General features: G+C 47.8%; 1 protein-coding gene across 23 annotated transcripts in view; it reads left to right on the top strand.

The window, feature by feature from the left end:
- The first annotated feature begins 3,290 nt into the window (after nt 1-3,290).
- Nucleotides 3,291-20,524, top strand: part of Ablim1 (actin-binding LIM protein 1) — a 288,302-nt gene continuing 271,068 nt past the window's right edge. For 4 of the 23 annotated variants that reach the window (XM_063288169.1, XM_063288185.1, XM_063288152.1 and 1 more), the window contains exon 1: nt 3,295-3,653. In XM_063288169.1, coding sequence (XP_063144239.1) covers nt 3,641-3,653 — 13 coding nt within the window. In that variant the 5' untranslated portion in view covers nt 3,295-3,640. Of the gene's footprint in view, nt 3,654-20,524 lie in introns of all 23 variants that reach the window. The other 19 variants (XM_063288206.1, XM_063288177.1, XM_063288202.1 and 16 more) reach the window with 15 other exon arrangements.

The raw sequence follows: 20,524 nt of genomic DNA, 5'->3' as shown, positions 1-20,524 counted from the left end.
TACATATACACTGCTGCGTACTCACAGAACGAAGTCGTCAGCAGGACTGCCCTGTTTGACAGGGAAAACACACAATGCTATCATTCAATGTGAATGAAAAGCAATGTTTTAAGGAGTTGTGTGTCTGGAAATGTATGGAAGTTGAGAGGTCAGTAAGCATTGAAGTAGCAGGGAATGTTTTTTATGAGACAGCTTTAGGCTTAATCTGGGTGGGGAGGAAGGCACTGGCAAAAGACAGTGAGAGTGAAGAGAGGCAGGAGACAGAAAATGCCATTGCTGAGAAATGTCTGCAGGGAAAGCAGTCGTGTAGTGTTAGGGGAGGGATAGCTAGAGGTGCACAGGAGGACAGGCATGCACAGTGCACAGAAGAGGTAATGCTAACATTAACGTTTCAGAAGAGGTGAGCTCTTAGACATGGGTCGTGCCTGATTTGCTCGCTGCCATGGTCCTACTACCTGCTATAAGGACTGGAACATAGTATGCTCACTAAATCTCTGTTGGTGGAATTAATTGGCAGATGAAATACTGAGGCTATCTGTAGATCCGTGGGGGTACCCTGCGGGCTTTGGAGTTATGACAATGCCCTAAGTAAACAAACAGACAACCCCCCCCCAAAAAAACAAATAAAAATCTTTTCTCAAGACAACAAGAAAAATTAAAGTGAAGGAGGCAGAGACTGGAGGCAGGCTGAGCGTGGAGGCTGAGGAGCATGGAGGCTGAGGAGCACGGAGGCTGAGGAGCATGGAGGCTGAGGAGTGTGGAGGCTGAGGAGTATGGAGGCTGAGAAGCACGGAGGCTGAGGGATCATGGAGGCTGAGGAGTGTGGAGGCTGAGGAGTATGGAGGCTGAGGAGCACGGAGGCTGAGGGATCATGGAGGCTGAGGAGTGTGGAGGCTGAGGAGTATGGAGGCTGAGGAGCACGGAGGCTGAGGAGTATAGAGGCTGAGGAGCATGGAGGCTGAGGAGTATGGAGGCTGAGGAGCATGGAGGCTGAGGAGTATGGAGGCTGAGGAGCATGGAGGCTGAGGAGTATGGAGGCTGAGGAGCGTGGAGGCTGAGGAGCACGGAGGCTGAGGAGTATGGAGGCTGAGGAGCATGGAGGCCGAGGGATCATGGAGGCTGAGGAGCACGGAGGCTGAGGAGCATGGAGGCTGAGGAGCATGGAGGCTGAGGAGCATGGAGGCTGAGGAGCACGGAGGCTGAGGAGCATGGAGGCTGAGGAGTATGGAGGCTGAGGAGCGTGGAGGCTGAGGAGTATGGAGGCTGAGGAGCGTGGAGGCTGAGGAGCACGGAGGCTGAGGAGTATGGAGGCTGAGGAGCATGGAGGCTGAGGAGTATGGAGGCTGAGGAGCATGGAGGCTGAGGAGTATGGAGGCTGAGGAGCGTGGAGGCTGAGGAGCATGGAGGCCGAGGGATCATGGAGGCTGAGGAGCACGGAGGCTGAGGAGCATGGAGGCTGAGGAGCATGGAGGCTGAGGAGCATGGAGGCTGAGGAGCACGGAGGCTGAGGAGCATGGAGGCTGAGGAGTATGGAGGCTGAGGAGCGTGGAGGCTGAGGAGTATGGAGGCTGAGGAGCGTGGAGGCTGAGGAGCACGGAGGCTGAGGAGTATGGAGGCTGAGGAGCATGGAGGCTGAGGAGTATGGAGGCTGAGGAGCATGGAGGCTGAGGAGTATGGAGGCTGAGGAGCGTGGAGGCTGAGGAGTATGGAGGCTGAGGAGCATGGAGGCTGAGGAGTATGGAGGCTGAGGAGCGTGGAGGCTGAGGAGCACGGAGGCTGAGGAGTATGGAGGCTGAGGAGCATGGAGGCCGAGGGATCATGGAGGCTGAGGAGCACGGAGGCTGAGGAGCATGGAGGCTGAGGAGCATGGAGGCTGAGGAGCATGGAGGCTGAGGAGCACGGAGGCTGAGGAGCATGGAGGCTGAGGAGTATGGAGGCTGAGGAGCGTGGAGGCTGAGGAGTATGGAGGCTGAGGAGCGTGGAGGCTGAGGAGTATGGAGGCTGAGGAGCGTGGAGGCTGAGGAGTATGGAGGCTGAGGAGCGTGGAGGCTGAGGAGCACGGAGGCTGAGGAGCATGGAGGCTGAGGAGCATGGAGGCTGAGGAGCATGGAGGCTGAGGAGCACGGAGGCTGAGGAGTATGGAGGCTGAGGAGAAAGGAGGCTGAGGAGTATGGAGGCTGAGGAGAAAGGAGGCTGAGGAGTATGGAGGCTGAGGAGTATGGAGGCTGAGGAGCACGGAGGCTGAGGAGCACGGAGGCTGAGGGATCAAGGAGGCTGAGGAGCACGGAGGCTGAGGAGCACGGAGGCTGAGGATCACAGAGGCTGAGAAGTACAGAGGCTGAAGAGCACAGACGCCGAGGAACTCTGGAGGCCAAGGGGTAAGAAGTCTGAGCGTGAAGGTTGAGCATGGAGACTACCCTGCAATTACTAAGGGTTAATAGTGAACTAAGGTCAGAGGGAAAGAATTCATTTTGAGCTCTGAGCTGCTGGATTGGGGCAGGAGAAAGGATGTTGTCAAGGTGGCAGGCGATGAGGAGCTGATTTTAGGTGCGGAGTTGAAGAGTTTCACAAATTTCTTCTCTCATTATTTCTTTATCCTCACGCTTCCCCGACGACGGGATCTTACGGCTTGGGCTTCCTCCAATTATCTGCCCATTACTTTTCCTAGAATTGTGTCCACCTGTTCTTTGAACATTTCTGAATTGCTGGACCTATTCTGAGACTTTCATTTTTCCATTTTATCAGGAGATTTGGGAAGGGTTTGCGTTGAAAAAAATAACTAGACCTTTGCGGAATGCAGAGGTACAGAGGCCAGGAAAGGGGCTTGGGGAGTTTAGAACTCGGGGCCAGCTGTTTTTGTTCTCCCAGCCAGCACACCTCCAAGGCTACACACCTCCAAGGCAGCAGACTTTACTGGAGGAGTCTTCTCCTTTCTGTCCTGATGATACACAGAAAGGGGTGCGTTACCCTCTCTCCGCTCTAGCCCTGTTCCATCCCTCTCACCAGCCTCTCTAAAGCTGGACTGGCCCTGGGGGTAGGGGTGTTATAGCTGGTCCTGCTTATGAACAGCCAAAGACTGTTCCACAGTCGGGGTCAACCCCTGTCAGGTGACCCTGGAACTCTTTCTCCACTCAAGGGCAGCGCTTAGGGAAGGCATAGATTCACTCCTTCTAACGGTGTCTCTCTGGGACCAAGGCTGGAAGCTGGAATTCACTGACAGCAATCCCTCCCACCCCCACCCTGCATTATCGCCATCATCATCAGAGAGAGACACCGGTCCAGAGAGTGACCGACATAGACCCCATCACACGCCCCACCTTGCTCAGGAACAAAGCTCCGCCTGGCGCCGTGGCCAGGCGGGCAGTGCGTCCCTGGACCTGAGTGGGCCCGGCCCGCGGGCACCGGGCGGAGGAGCCGGCCCCGCCCAGCCAGCCCTAGCTGTCAGCAGCGCCGCGCCCTGCAGATCCGCGGCTGCCCGCCGGGCTGCCCGGAGCGAGCGGAGCAGGTGTCCTGCGGGAGGCGTGCGCTCGCCCCGGGGTTGGGAGGACGCGCGAGCTCGTATGCGCGTCTCGGGATCCTCTCCTCCCCACGCCCTGCAGGTTTCTTCTCTCCCTCCAGCTTCTCTGTGGCTGCCTGAGCCATGTCCACCCGAGGTGAGTGGGGACCAGGTGGTGTGGTGAGCTGAGCAGGCGCGGGGTCTGGAACAGGGCGCTTTGGGCAGGTGCCCGAGGGCAAGGGGCTTCGAGAGCCGAGCTGGCCCCAGCCCGGCCTGAAACTTTGGCAGCGGCTCCCGGGGCTCCTAGGCTGGGAAAGGAAGCGCTCGCCCTTGACCTTGCTCACCGGATGTAGGCGAAGCCTGAGGGCCAAGGTCCAGTGCCCAGCCCACCTGTACTGGCTGCGCCTCCGGGCTGGGAAGGTGTGGGGGATGGGCTGGCCACCGCCAATCCTGCTGAAGAGCGGTGGAAGGACTGGCTGGGAAGAAGAGGCATTTTTTTCCTTCTTTCTTGTTACCATTTTGTAGCTAGCTCAGTTATGGAAGAAATCCAGGGCTCGATGCAGTAGGATTTAAAGCTGCAGGGTTCATGCTCCATTTTTTAAAAAGTAATTTTACTCGCGCTAACCTTTGACTGGTGTCCCTCTTCCGCCTCCCACCTGCTTTGATCTGGAGTGGAAATAGTCACTGCACGTGGAATGGAAGGAGGAAAAAGAAGGGGGAAAAAATCAGAATTGCTTTTCAGGCAGGAGTGAAAGGGATGAATTTCTTGCCATCTGGATACAGCAGCGGTGCTCAGGAGAGAGTTAGTCATAGCTCAGTGGCTGCTACTATGAGTGAAATATTAAAGAGATCAAGTCATCGTGCAGCTTGCGAGCAATTAAAATGAAGTGGCTTGGTTGCTTTGTCATAAGCACTGAGGAAAAATATTGATTATTTTTAGAGAGTATATTTGCAAGGCAGTAACTTCTGCATCCTCTGATGTCCCTCGAGGGAACGCCTGACAGGTTGCCTTTAACCTCCTGAGCTTCGGTGGTTCCTGGTAAGGGAGGAGGTTAGGAATTCTGTTACGTTGTTAGATAATTAAGCATTGCTTTTCAGGGTCGCATTGGAGATTATCATAAATAACCTCTATTCAGAATGCTTTAAAAAAATCCATTTTGAGAAATGTAATCTTGGCTGATGATTGCTCTGGCAACCTGGTTGTTTCTGTATCTAGAAATGGGACGAGGGGCTGGAATTTAAGATTTGGCTGTAGAGGTGACATGAGACCTAATCATGGCTAACAATCTGTGCGTGTTCAGGCTGGAGGAAGGAAAAGGGGTGCAGCAGCTAGGCTCTCCTGTGGTCTGAGACTCTGGCTCGGAGACTCTGAAACAGTGTTCCGAAGCCCAGGCTTTCACAGCCGACCTTTGTACTTACGACAGGCTGTGAGGAGAATGTGGGGGAAATGTCAGGAATTGTAAAACTCTCTTGGGTAAGAGTCCAGTTGACTTGGTTTCCTATCCCACTTCTTTCTAACTGCTGGAGCCTTCTAACCACTGGGAACCTTGGTCTGTCTGGTCCACGGAGGACATCATCGATTTTATTTTTCCACATGGCAAGGTTTAATGAAAAGAGGGGATAAGTAAAGGCCGGCTGTGAGCACGTGGAGGGAAGGGAGGAGGGGAATGGGGAGAGAAGGGACAAAGGGGAAGAGGAGGTCAAGAGAGCAGAGAAGAGAGCAAGAGAGGGACATCACCAGTTTTATACAGTCTTTGTGATTTATCTGGGATGTTAGATGGGACAACTCAGTGACTAACAGGGGCTGAAGTCCCGAACTGGACCTGTTCCTCAAGTATTTCTAATCCCACAGAAAGCAGGGCAATTTCCTGTTTCCCTTCCATTTACCTGTGGGAGATCATGATCGTTGTTTCAACTGTCATTCCCAACATGGCCTAGAGTCACCCGGGAAGAGAGTCTTAAGGAATTATCCAGATCGGGCTGGCCTGTGGCATGTCTTGGGGGGAGCGCTTTGATTATTAATTGACGTAAGAAGACCCAGGAGGAGTGAACCACTTCATGGTCTGAGCCCCGAGCTCAGAGTGCAGAGGGCCAGTGAGCATGAGGGAGAGCGCTCCCCCACATTCGTTTTCTCTGATCTTGCCTGTGGGTGTGTGTGGTGCTGGGAGTTCCTGCCTTGACTTCCCCAGAGTCATGGACTGTAACCTGTGATCAGAGGTCAAAACCACAAAGACAGAACAAAACCCATCCATCCTCCCTTAAGTTGCTTTGGCCAGAGTTTATCATGACAGAAACAACAAGGAAAGGAGACAGCCTTGGTGAATCCAGGAGTTTAAAGTCTGACTAGTCTTGCAGGGAGAAGACGTCACACCAAACACTAGCTACTGAAGGCTTTTTTTGTTTTGGTTTCGTTTGGTTTGTTTTTTCCGGTCAGACACTTCGCAACTGTTATATAACCTAATCCCTTCAATATCACAAGGAGTGGGTACTAGCTTTCTTTTTCCAACATTTTACAGAAGGGGTTGGGGTTCTAAGAGGTGTTATATACATTGCCCAAGCTTCACTGGTTGGTAGATGGGAGGTCCCGTTCTCTGTCCAACGCTGTCTGATTCAGGCCCTTGACCAGAACATTCGGAAACGTTTCCACAGGTACTTGGTGTCATTCAGGGAGGGAAACACGGCTGTCTGTGCCTCATGAGAGTCATCAACACTCCTATCCTGTCTCCTCCTTTTACAGCTCACGGACCAATTCCTAGATGTTATCAAAGACCTGGTGTTTTTATTATGTCTTTGCGAAGTGCTTTTATTTACACAAAACTGGAACTCACACAAAATTCTAAGTGATGAGTAGAGAGTGTGCTTGGTGAAGTACGCCTGGAATCTCAAACACATCAAACCCAGCCTCACTGTGTCTGGTCCGTTCCGTATCTGCTCCTGGGAGTAGAGACTAAGCCCCCAGGGTCACAGAGTTAAAGTGTCTGTTTAAGTATACAGATTATAACTAGGAAAGTCTTTGGGCTCTGGGAAATATGAATCCCATTGACTGAAAAAAAAATGGTGTCTGTATATCTGCAGGTGATAGTGAAAGTAAGACTGTTTCCAAAAACCAGAAAAACTGAAATAAGTTGGAGGCAGATTTCACTAGGAAAATAACTTCATTTAAAAAAGTAGAGAAAAAGCCCCACATGCTTGTTTGCTATTTATGACATATGGAGTATACGCTGATGTTAAACCCACTGTTAAGGTAACAGAGCATTTTTAACTTTCGCGGCAGTACAAGTTAAGTGGTTTCCATCTGTGGTTTCTTCAAGTAGTCTTATCAGACTTTTGTGTGTTTTTACCACTAAGACCAATGTGGATTCATTATGTTCTGGTTCTTGATTTGCCATCAAGAAGAAATGGTCACACTTGGTAGGCATTCTCATCTTGGGGAAGATTTTCTAACTCCCTCTTTTTTTTTTTTTTTTAAATATACATCGCCAGGTCTGGTTCCAGACCTCATGGGTGATGCTCTGCAAAGGCAGAGCCCTCCGGCCACATATGAACATATTTCTAGGTGCTTCTAAGTCTCGTTAGATTAGAGCAAAGCCCCCAGATATGAGGATTCCCAGGCATCTGGAAATCAAATATATGGATCCCAGTACCTTGTGGTGGAGACACCAAATAAAGACAATGTGGATGGTAGGATTGGGAGGTGTCTTAGTCAGCGCAGTGCTTTCCACACAGCAGAGGACCTGGGTGCAGCTCTCCATCATTCATGGCTAGGTCTAGGTGTCTAGTAGATCGCTATCCTAGCAGTGGGGGCATGGGGACAGGAGGATTCCTGGGGTCAGTGAGAGGCTCTGTCTCATAGTAAACTGGAGAGCAGTAGAAGAAAATATTCCACATCTACCCCTGGTGTCCGTGTGCACCTGCACACATGTGCAGAGAGACAGATGAAGAGAGACAGACAGATGAAGAGAGAGATGGACAGGAACAGAGAGAGAGAGAGAGAGACAGAGAGACAGAGAGACAGAGAGGCACAGAGAGATGGAGAGAGAGAGAGACAGAGAGACAGAGAGGCACAGAGAGATGGAGAGAGAGGGAAAGAGAGGGGGAGAGAGACAGAGAGACAGAGAGACAGAGAGGAAGAACAGTTGGTGTGGGGTATGGGGAGAGAGGACTCTGTGGTTAAGAACACCTGTTGCTCTTCCAGAGGCATTGAGTTCAGGTCCCAGCACATGCATCAGATAGCTCAAAACTGCCTGTTACTCCAACTCCAGGAGACCCAAGTCCCTCCTCTGGTCCCCACAGACTCTCACATGAATGTACACATTCTATCATGTGTGCCTGTGCACACGCATGCATGCACAGACACAAATAAAAGCATAAATCATTTAAGGAATATTCAGGGTAAATTTTGTGGTCTGAATCTTCCACAGTCTCAACTTAGTTCTGTGTGGGCTAGTGGGGCAGCTATAGAACGAGGAACCCTATTTTCTAATGCAGGGCCTACATCCTCTAATGGGTTCTCCAAGGAGCAGTTTTCTGTCACAAGTATAATATTAAACCCCTCCTATACGACAAAAAAATACTGGCCCACCAACGGGATATGTTTGGGTTGTAAAGTGCTTAAACTCAAACACAGTGCGAGGCTGTTAGAGGTTAAAAATGAAACTTTCCTATTTTTACTTCCTATCTAAATAACAAAGCACAGTGAACCCTATAGTCAGGATCTTCCAGCTGACTTCTGACTGGTTTGTTTCTGGTTCAAGCCGATAGCTGTTAACTATTTATGCCATGTGGGACACACGGCAGAAAATGAGCTTTGTGTAAAGACGTGGCCATGTGAGTATGTCAGCCGTTTGGAACACTGAGTCTGGGTGAAAGGTCAAAGGTTGAGGTGCTTGTGGATGGGCTTGTCTGAGCCAGCAGAGAGAGCACTCAGAGTATGCGTGCTCTGGCAAGAAAGCCATCTCCATTCCTTGGTTTTAGAACTTCCACTGACGCAGAAGCAGAGGGATGCTCACCTCTAGGGGAATACATGCCTCTGAGTTGTGGCACACACACACTATGGACTATGGGAAAGAGTGAGTTGTGGCTTATGTGCCTTATTTAGCATCGCACATGGCTAAGTGAGAAAGGCAAGTTATAGAATGGTCTGGATAAAACTGGAACCCAAGTTTTGTAGATTAAGAAAAAGTCTTCATGCGTGCCCATTCCCTGAGTATGGATCCAGTGTCACAGAACACCACAAACATTTCAAATTGGCCACCTCACAGACAGGGACAGGGCGGGAAGGCAGTCGGCACTCTTTCTTCTTCCTAGTGTGTTTCTCTTAGGGTTTCTATCGCTGTGATAAAGTCCTGTGACCAACAGCAAGTCAGAGAGCAGGTTTAAGCCATCTCCCATGTTCTGACCACAGCCCCTCAGGAGTGGAAATCAGGGCAGGAACTGAAGTACAAGCCACGGACGGGTGTTAGCTGGATTGCTCCTCATGGCTTGCTCAGCCTGAATTCCAGTAGACATCTTCCCAAGGTGGCACCGCCCACAGTGAGCTGTGCCTTCCCTCATCAGTCTTCAATAATAAAAAAAAAATGTGCCACAGGCTTGCCCACGGTAGTCTAGTGAGGATATTTTCTCAGTCGAGGTTTCCTCTTCTAAGGCAGTTCTAGCTTGTGTCAAGTTAGACATGAAGCTGACCTGCACAATATTTCTGGGGGGGGGGGGTTTGGGAAGCAAATAGACAAGAATGTAATAGATTGAGACAAAAATCTATAAGGGGGAGAAACATCTACTTCCTCCTACTCATTTGAGGTCAAAGGTTTTTATTCATCTAGTAAAGTCTGTTTATTTATTCATTCAGACAGAATAGCGCACACCCCAGGTTGGCTCGAACTCCTGATGGAGCCTAAGATAGCCTTGACTTTCTGCTTGGCCTGCCTCTACCTCTGGAGTGCCCTGTTTACAGACGTGTGCCCCTAGACCTGGTTTTACACAGGAGTGAGTACTGGACCTGGTGCAGGTTAAGCAAGCTCTGTGCCTATTGATCCCTTTGTATGCAGGTACTGAACAGCTGGTTAGTTAATAGACTCCGTGTGTTCGTGGCCAACATACGATTCTTGAGGTTGGACAAACTTGAGGAAATTTATTTCTTTGGTCTTCTCTGCCGTGCTGCCTTCTCCAGATAGCCCCTAGAATATTAACTCGCTACATTGTCTTGTCTTTGATATCTATCTGTTGTTGGATTCAATGAATATGTTTCAGACTATCGATATTTCTGCAGAAAACAACAACAAAAGACCCCTATGTCTACTCCCAAGGGACTCACGGTGTTTTATGGAGAGACAGGAATACAGATATTTAGAAAAGAATTTACCAAGTTCAGGTAGATAATAAGGGATAAGGAGATGGTGTGGCAGTGTCTGGGAGTGGCCCCGTTAAGCTGGGGGAGAGTCACAGGGTCAACGGGGCTTCTTGAACAGAACTGTGTTCTTGGAGAACAGGTTGGATCTACGTGGATGATGCAGGATGAGATGGAGGGAGGGCAGGACGAGAGAGAAGGGGTGGGCCTCGGGATTGCAAGGGCGGCACGTGGGTGCAGTTGGCTGGCTTGTTTGTGTTTCAGCAAAGGCTTTGAAAGGTGAGGCAGAGCTCTCCCTACATTACGTTTGTGAACAGCACTGATCTTTTTAAAAATATTGGAGAGGATATGGGAAGAGTTGATCACAATTTACTTTATGAGAAATTTTTAAATGAAAAATATGTATTGACCTATAATTTACGTGTGTCCACCCTTATCTGGCTCATTGTTACTTTCCAATGTGCTTTGGAGGTAAAAGGAATTCTATCCTGGTTAAAACAGTTTTACATCGAAGTACCTATCCATCCATCCATTTTCCCATCAGGTAGGCCATCTATTGAGACCCCACTAGACTCAGTAGGGCTAATCCCCTACCTTCTGCATCGGCAGTCCAGTCATTAGTGCTGTATAGTACCACGAGGAGCTGACACGCACTGATCCAGTTTTGGCTGGTACTCAGCTGGCTCTCTTATACATTCCAGGTCCACCTGCCTAGGGATGGTGCCGCCCACTGTGGGTTGAGAACGCTCACATCAGTCATCAATCAATCATCAGTCAAGACAGTTTCTTACAGACCCGACCACAAGCTAGTCTGATAAAGACAATTCTTGGATTGAGGTTTTCCCCTGCCCAAGTGACTCTAGGTAGCGTTGACTTGACAATAAAACCTAACCGGGACAGAATATAAAATAAAACCTACAGCAAAGAGAAAAAAATACATCTTCTTCTTTGGTCCTTCCAAGAACAGAACTGACATACGTCAGAAAATTTCTTGAGGCGGTATAGTGGGTTGATGCTCTTCTCAGTCTGTCAACCTTTAACCTTCCATCAGTGCTGAATACTGAGCTGTTCTTCCAGGGTACGGACTGCAAACTCTCCTCATTCTTGGGCTCTGGATGCTAATATGCCGTGTAGCCATTCAGAGTCCCTGTGACTGTCTGCACTGATAATCTCACCCTGGCTGTGAGAGTTGAATGAAGAGCTGCTCAAGGACAGATCCTTAGTGAGTTCGAGGCCAGCCTGGGGTTCATGAGACTCTCACAAACAAACAAGCAAACCCCTAACCAAAGTGACAGCAATGAAAAGACAACAGCCCTTGCTCTCCAAAAGAGCAACCAAAGAAAGAAAAGAAGGTGGAATTTGGTCAATGGCTGCACACTTGATTTAAGCTCAAACTCTGGTTTATCCATTTCTTCCTTTCAACCAGAACATTTCTGAGCTCTTGGTATATGTCTGCGATTATGGCAGACATACAACTGTGACTCCAACTCAAACCAAACTCATATTTTCCAATGCTTTAACTTGGGAGTGACTTACAGGATGGTTTCTCTAAGGAGGCAGAAAAGCTACTAAGGGAAGTTGATGCCCGATGCTTTTGTTCTTTCAGTAGTTACGTAATTAATTAGTTCATTAATTAATTTGTAGTGCCCATGCTAGGCAAGTACTCCACCATTGAGCAACGTCTCAGACTCACAGTTATTTCAATGTGACGTTTCAGTTCTTCCAACCAATCCATTTTAAGAGTAGCTTTAAAACGTATAGTTCAGCATGCCCGTGGTATTATCCTTGTCATCGTTATTATTAATGTTTTGAGACGGTCTCACTATGTAGTCCAGGATGGTTTAAACTTCAGTGTGTTGCTAAGACTGCCCCAAAATGTATACTTCTTCAGCCCCGGGCCCCAGGACTGGCATGGCAAGTGCGTATTACCATATAACGTACTTGATTTTCTGCCTGCTAGGGGTTTATTTTCCCAGTTTGTCGTATTACGGTGGAAATTATCTAGCATGCACTTACCAATATATGAGGATTGCCCATTAAAGGTAATTAGTGGGTAGGAAAGTCCTTATTTAGTAGATGAACCTGTAAAGTCCCTTGTGTAATTGGATCTTTTGTATAATTATTAAAATCAAATAAGAGCTGGCATTGTGGGTCAAGCTTTCAAACATTATTTGCTGACTGGCTGGAGAGCACATGGGCCCAGTCTCCTGTTTAGCACATTTTCTTTTAGACTTGAAAAGAAAGTTATTTAGACTTTCAGTAAATTAAAAGAACCTAGTCCTTTATTCTGTACAGCATGTTCTCTCTGCAGTTCTTTAGAGGCGGTGCACACTAGAATAATGTTTAGTGGTGTCTCGGTATCTGCAGTGAAGTAGATCCTAAAATATTTTTTTCCCCTGAAGAGAAGAATATCCTGCAGTGTGTTTTCAGTTTAGGCTGCATCCAATATTCAACATATCGGGAATTCACATGAAAACATCCACAACGGGGAAGGTTCCAGAGAATGGGTGCTAACAATAAAGGGAAGTGGGGACCATGAGGCAAACAGCTATTTCTGGCCATCGGCTCCAAGTAGGAGTCAACATAAGGAGAGGAGTCCTGGCATCTGGGCAGAGAGGAGGGATGGCAGCCATCATTTTTAAAAGTTAAAACAAACAAACAAACAAAAACAACAACAAATAATGTTGAAGAGAGCAGTGGGTTGGCAGTCTCTAGTGGATCCAGGGGTGTCTTGGTGTCACTGCTTCATGTAAAACAAGGGACTTCTTTCCGGTCCTTGAACCATTTGAGTGAGTAGTGCACACGGGTACCAGAGAAGGGCTTGGTTACTCAGCCACCATCCCTTTAGAGCACTTACTTTAGGAGAGTCTACTCTCTGTTTAGGTGCTTTTATAGATATAGGAATAGATGGATATAGATATAGATACAGATATAGAATTAGGAAGAATTTGTCATTCTGTGTGTGCTAGTTGAACATGCAGAGGCTGCTGTGTGTGTTAGATGGGGACAGCCACTGCTAAAGTGTCTCTCCTAACTGTGAGGTGGCAGCAGGGAGGGAGAGGGACGGAACTAAAGTCAGGGAGATAAGGGGGTGTGGCTCTTGTAGGCCACTGTAAGAACTTGGGTTTTTGCTCAGTTAAATCCAGTAAGATAAGAAGGGACCCTCCGAAACCTCCCAGGAGAGTTGTAACGTGATTTGATACAGTTTCAAAGTATCACAAAGGAGGGTGTGGATAATAGACCAGATGGCTGAGGTTGAAAGTAGCAAGATGGTTAGGACAAGATGGGAGGGCGGTCAGGAGCTGGTGGAGAGACTAGCCAGTGAGAGGCGGTTAGAGTCTGGGAGTCTTTCTAAGGCCCGCCTGACTGATGAGGAAAACAGGGGGAGGGGGGAGGGGGGAGGAGAACCTGGATATCTTCCATTTCCAACAACTGTGGGAATGGCAGGTCATTTTGTGGGATGGGGAAGAGGGTAGGTGTAACCTCAGGCTTGGCTTGTCCTTTGACTAGCTCATAACTTAGTTATTCATTCTAAGTCCTACCACATGGTTGGTTACCTGTCCTCCGTTTCATGCAACCATCACCTTCAGCGTTCAGGACGAATCTTGTGCCTCTGACTCTTTTCCTGAATCCCCCACCCCCTCATAGTCCATTTTCTTATCCTGCCTCAGCTCAGTGGCTACAGACTTTTAATTGACAAGTGATGTTTCCACACAGTATGGAAAGATTCTCTCTACAGGTAGGGGAGGGGAGGGGCCCAGCAGTTCAGATGTACAAGTCTGACATATCTCTTACCTGCTGTGAAGATCTTTATTGTGAGTATTTTATGGGTAGAAGGATTCTTTAACAAGTGGAGAGACTCACGTGAGACCATCATCTGCCAACTGATGTTTCCTACAGAGTTCAATTCAGGTCTCGTTGCCAGAATATGCGCAGTGTGTCGCCATGCTGCCTGTTTGTGTTAGGCTGAAATGCGCACCCAGGAAAGCGTGTGTCTGGTTCCTGTTTCTTAATTATTCATTATTAGTTGTTCATTATTCCTTTTCATTGGGTTATTTTCTGCTCTTTTGAACATAGCTTGGGTATAAGGGGGAGAAAGTCATGTTATCCTAGAACTACCATTTTTCAATATCGCCGTTGTTATTACTGCAAAAGCACAACAGAAACAAGAAAATAGGTATCTTACCCTCTGGGCATCCTTTCTTTTAGCCACTCACCAACCATAACAAGCCAGGCTGGGAGAGCTTCTACACTGGTGGAAGTGGGCAGGCTGTTTAGGGAAGTCACAGAACCGTGCACCCAACAAGATGACACCGTAGTGTTTAAGTGCGACAGGCAGACAGACAGAGGGAAGTCTCAGGTCCATCTAGGTTGAATACTGGGCCAAGGAGTTCTTGGTAAAGCAGTTGGAGTTCCAAAGGGGGTTTGAGGGAAATAGAATTAAGCGAATAGTGTTCCAGGCACAAAAACAGAACCTGTTCATTTTTAGCATCTCGAAAATGACAAGAATACTAAGCATTAGGAATACAATGTGGAAAGTGAAATATAACATATCCAAACAGCATGACACTGAGGACTGTGGAAGACTTAACGCTCCAGGGATACATGGAGTGTTCTTAGATGACAATTCACAACATTGTAAATCCGCTGGATGTAGGGCCACAGGCCCATAACCTCAGTTCTTGGAGGCAGAGGCCGGTTGATCGCTAGTTAAGGCCAGGCTAGGATTCACACGGAGATCTTGTCTCAGGATAAAAGTCGAAGCTGAGGAAAGGGCTCAGAGTTAAGAGTGCTCCCTGTGGCACAAGCTGGAAGTTTGGGTCCCAGGACCCTCATGAGGAGCAGTATAGCCATACACGTGTGTGGTTACCTTGATGGTGGGGATGAGGCAGGAGGATGGCTGGCTGCCAGCCCAGCTTTGGTTTCTGTGAGAGATCGTGACTCACTCAATTAAGGTGGAGAGTGACAGAGCAGGAGCCCTGATATCTTCCTCTGGTTTTGCACACACGTGTCCAGGCACATAGACCTGAACACACACATGCAACCTAAGCGTACACTACACACATACACCACACTCACTCACACACATAGAAACATATATAGAGAGAAACAAAACAGAAGTTCACTTTTTCGAAGTTTTTCCATAATTAAAATCCTAGTAAGAATGCTAACAAAGTCTTTTTCTTTGGGCCGTGTCGAGATACTCCCAGCATTTGCAAAAAAAATAAGTGAATTTTATAAAATGAAATGAATGAGAAAAATTTAAAGAGTTCTAATTATGGGAGAGCTTCCCTACCAGGTAGCAAACATGGTAGGAAACTGCGGTAATCTGTGAATATTGGCGTGAGTACAGCAAGCAACCGTTTGCTTGTTTGTTTTTAATCTGGTAAAGGTGACATTTAAAACTCTTTGAGAAGGGAGATTAGTCGGCAAATGGTAGGGGGAGCAAAGATAAGACCATCTTTTCTTATGCACCCACACACACAGTTTTGAATGTGTTAAATAAGTAGAGATGGGTGTGATAATTCATACCCATAGTCCCAGAACTCAGGAGGCTGAGGCAGAAGCATTGCTGTGTGTTAGAAGCTAGCCTGGTGTACACAGTGATCTTTCTGTCAACCTGTGCTACAAAGTTACTTTAAAAAAATATAAAATAAATAAAATACGGGAAGTCCCAGGGGCTAGTGTGTAGTTCCGTGGCAGACTACATACTTAACATGTGTGAGGCCCTGGGTTTGATTCGCAGCAACACACGTACACATACACATGTAAGCCCTAGAAGAAAACAGGAGTGAGTGTATAATCTGACAAAGAGTATTTCAACTACCCAAATGGAACCCCCAAAAGGGGGTGGACAGACTTCACCCCTTCGAACAGGAGCTTGGCCTACGGTTGAAACGCCGTGCCTGCTAAATCTCCCATCAGCCATTCTTTAAGGCAGCGGCAGAGCTGGCTTGGACTGGACACCCACCAATGGTAGAGGTCGACACAGAGAGGTGTAAGGGCTGCTACCAGGTGCCTTTGAAAGCCTGCTGACTTCACAAATGGCAAGGTGGACCCTTCCCCTGAATTTCTTCTGTGTACAGAGCAGCCAGCGAGATCCTGACGGTGGTGGTCCTTCCCCGCTCTTCCGCAAATGCAGACCGAGGGTTATAGGTGGCAAACGCATGCGCAGCAGGCGTGGCTGAGACACAGGCTATGCCTGAGAGAGGGTTGTACTCGGGACTGGTACCTGGAACTGGAAGGCCTCGGTGATGGGCACTCAGTGCATCTTCAGGAACACTCATACTCTGGGATAGTCACTCCTTCCCGGGCAGCTGCAGAGTAACACTGAGTTCTAGAGGACCAGATGCTTCCTGTGCACTAACACGAGAAATCCCCGTGGCACCTTTACCATGAAGAGAGATGAGAGTCAGCGTGCAATGCTCCTGGGGACCCAGAAGGAACAACTACTGGCAAGACAAAGAGGCACCAGGACTGGGCTGGACTTTGCAGTTTAATTAACTCATTCGTCTGTGGCATTTTCTCCTTCTCTGGCAAAGCTGTCTGCAGTGATAAACGCTGACACAATGCTGTTTATGGGCTGGTGTTTGAAACATTTGATGCAAGTTGAGTGTGCCATTTGTGTTCTTGGAGATTAGACTGCCTTGTTCTGTGGATGCTTTTGGAGAAATCAAGACTTTGTGTTGGAGGTGCATTGTCTCCTGATGCCTGTGTGGAAAAAAAATATTTGTATTTCAAATGTTTCTCCACTGACAGGTATACATTTCCTCCCATAGACCTACCAGTTGTATTTTGTTGTATTAATTAGTGATTTTATCAATCTGTCTGTCTATCTATCTATCTATCTATCTATCTATCTATCTATCTATCTATCTATCTATCTATCTTTGAGACATGCTCTTTCTATGTATCCCTGGCTGTCCTGGAACTCGATAAATAGGTCAGGTTGGCCTTGAACTCACAGAGATCCAACTGCCTCTGCCTCCCAAGTGTACCACTATGGCCAATTTAATTAATTAGAGACAAGTTCTCATGTATCCCACACTGGCCTTCAACTCACTCTGTGGCTGGGGGCGATACCTCTTGGCACTGATATTTCAGGTGTGGCTACCATGCCTACTTTATATGAAATCAAACACAGCACTTTGTGCGTGAGCAGAAAGTATTTTTACCAATGGAGTAACATCCCCAATCTCGGACATTCCTGTCTTGGTGTCACACACACACAACTGTAGAGAAATGCTGTTAAGATGGCTCTGTCTCTGGACTATGGATTCTGGGAAGCCAAGGGTCAAGTGTAATAGCTTATTTTTAGGGCCTGCAGTGTGGCTCAGTGGGTAAAGGAGCTTGCACTCAAGCTTGATGACCTGAGTTTGATCCCTAGAACCCATATAGTGTAGGGAGCAAACCTCTTCCCACAGGTTGACCTTTGACCTACACACACACACACACACACACACACACACACACACACACACACAGAGTGACACATACTCAGATCCACAAGCACACAAATGTATTCAAAATAAAAAAGTATGAGATAACATTTTAAGGAGCTTTCTCTAATACTTGAAGCTATAACCTCACTGTCCAGTAGGTACCATGAGAGAGTGACTCACACACAGTTATCTTCAAGTGGAGCCAATAGCACAGAGCGAGTAAGGAAAGCCCGTCCCCAGTTGGAGCAATTTAAATGTTGGTAAGTAGTTTTCAGACAAGGTCTTACGCTGTATCCCAGGGTAGCATTGAGCTCACTATGTAGTCCAGGCTGGCCTTGAAATCACAAAAACCTTCCTGCCTTAGCTTCTGGAGTTGCTAGGATTACAGCACAAGCCACTGACACTAACTTTCTGATCAAAGCAATTTAAATACCAGGAATGCTCTTTCTAGAACCGTCCCGCAGGAACAGCGGGTTAGGTCAGATTCCCAACAAAAGTCTAAGTAGGAAGCGTTAATGAATACTGTGAGTTCCTCGGAAGCTGGGTGTGGTGGTACACGCTTGCATGCCTGTAATCCCAGCACTTGGACGGTGGAGGCACAAGACGAATCAGGAGTTCAAGGCCAGCCTCTGCCATATGAAGCTGTATCATAAGCAAGCCAATGTTTTATTGCTATTCTCTTGCAGAGACCACATGCTTACCTACCTACTTAAAAAGGAACTACTTTGTGGGCTGGGGAGATGGCTCAGCTAGTGAATGCCTTCTGTGAAAGCAGAAGTTCAGATTGTTAGCACTCATAAAGATCTATCTAGCTAGAGCAGCATGTGTCGGTGACATACATTCACATGTACACATACAACAATAACACATACACACGCAACACACACATACACACACGCATACAGCACACACACAAAGACATACATACATAGCACTCACAGCACACACACATACAGCACACACACAAAGACACATACATACATAGCACTCACAGCACACACACAGCACACACACAAAGACACATACATACATAGCACATACAACACACACACATACAGCACACACACAAAGACACATACATACATAGCACTCACAGCACACACACATACAGCACACACACAAAGACACATACATGCATAGCACATACAGCACACACGCATACAGCACACACACAAAGACACATACATACATAGCACTCACAGCACACACACATACAGCACACACACAAAGACACATACATACATAGCACTCACAGCACACACACAGCACACACACAAAGACACATACATAGCACATACAACACACACATACAGCACACACACAAAGACACATACATACATAGCACTCACAGCACACACACATACAGCACACACACAAAGACACATACATGCATAGCACATACAGCACACACACATACAGCACACACACAAAGACACATACATACATAGCACATACAGCACACACACAGCACACACACATATACATACACACACCCTACTTAGCCTGTGTGTGTGTGGGTGTGTGTGTATACATATATACATATTCATACCATTATAGCTAATTTTAATGACCATGCAGTTCGATCACATCATTACTTGAAGCTCGTTGATAGGCCTTTCCCGATGGACACCTTTCTTGTTTTGTAGACAAGGCTGCACTGAGAATCTTTGAGCATTCACTGTTGTGAGACGTTTTGTATTATTCTGTAGCTTTCAATGAGGCTTTACTGGTTCTCCATGGCTCGTTTGCCCTAAACTCTCTTTCAGAGTCAGCCACACACTATCCACCTTACTACAGGAAACTGATTTCTTCTGGACTATAAAAAGTCATACACGTGTCTTTTGCTTAAACAAAGGGGCAGGCCACTTCCTTCCCAGCATAAGAGATGAATTTCCCCTCAGTTCATCTAAAGCCAGCCTCATACAGAGTTGCTTTTTCCAGAATGACTAATGGCAAGAGAGTCGTTGCGTTTTAAATCAAGACAATCATAAAGGAGACACCATACTGCTGTGCTGTCTAAAGGCTGTGTTACTTGTTTTTATTCATGGTTACACATTCCTTGCTGTTTAGAAATAAAACTTGAGGGGTAGGGGAGTGCCTATCTGGTACACATTAAGCGGACATGAGTTCTGATCCTGACCAACCATGTTTGGGCACAGGGACACACAGCTGTAACAGCAGCAGTGTGGGAGGGGACTGGGTGGATCTTCAGAGCTCCCTGTGGACCAGACTAGGTGGATCCCTGGATCTCCCTGTGGGAGGGCACTGGGTGGATCCTCGGAACTCCCTGTGGGCAGGAACTTGGTGGATCCCCAGAGCTCCCTGTGGACCCAACTAGGTGGATCCCTAGAGCTCCCTGTGGGCAGGGACTGGGTGGATCCCCAGAGCTCCCTGTGGGCGGGGACTGGTTGGATCCCCAGAGCTCCCTGTGGACCCAACTAGGTGGATCCCTAGAGCTCCCTGTGGACCAGACTAGGTGGATCCCTGGAGCTCCCTGTGGGCGGTGACTGGGTGGACCCCAGAGCTCCCTGTGGGCGGGGACTGGGTGGAGCTACTTGTCTAGCCTGTTCAGTAGAATCTGTAAACTCCAGGTCCAGGAGAGACCTGGTCTGAAAAAGCAAGGCAGAAAGTGAGAGGGGAAGATGCCTGACACTCACTTTTTGCCTTGCCTCCATACACACATCTGTATGCGCGCGCGCACACACACACACACACACACACACACACACACACACACACACAACACACAACACACTTTGCACGCATGTGTACACATGAATACATACACACACACCTGCATCAACACTACACGTACACACACATGAATATGCATATGATACATACATGCACACATACACCTGCATGCTCATGTTCATATACATGCACATGCTCGTAGACATGAACACACACATATGTGACACTTGAAAATTAATTTTTAATATTTACTTTTTTTTTTCCGGAGCTGGGGACCGAACCCAGGGCCTTGCGTGTGCTAGGCAAGCGCTTTACCACTGAGCTAAATCCCCAACCGAAAATTAATTTTTAAAGGCTAAACCCAAATATCTGCACTCAGCCATGATGAACACAGCAGGCAACGCACAAAAGCAGGGCACTCAGGGAGGAAGGGGTGGAGTAAGGAGTGGGAGCCAAATGTTGGCTGAGCCCGATTCTCCAGCTCTGGATGACTCTTCCATTTCCAGCCTGAGACTAAAGCTCGGATCCAAATCGGATGACTCAGTTGTG

This window comes from Rattus norvegicus, chromosome 1 (assembly GCF_036323735.1).
Source record: "Rattus norvegicus strain BN/NHsdMcwi chromosome 1, GRCr8, whole genome shotgun sequence".
Taxonomy (NCBI): domain Eukaryota; kingdom Metazoa; phylum Chordata; class Mammalia; order Rodentia; family Muridae; genus Rattus; species Rattus norvegicus.
This window is presented reverse-complemented; position numbering and strand designations above follow the sequence as displayed.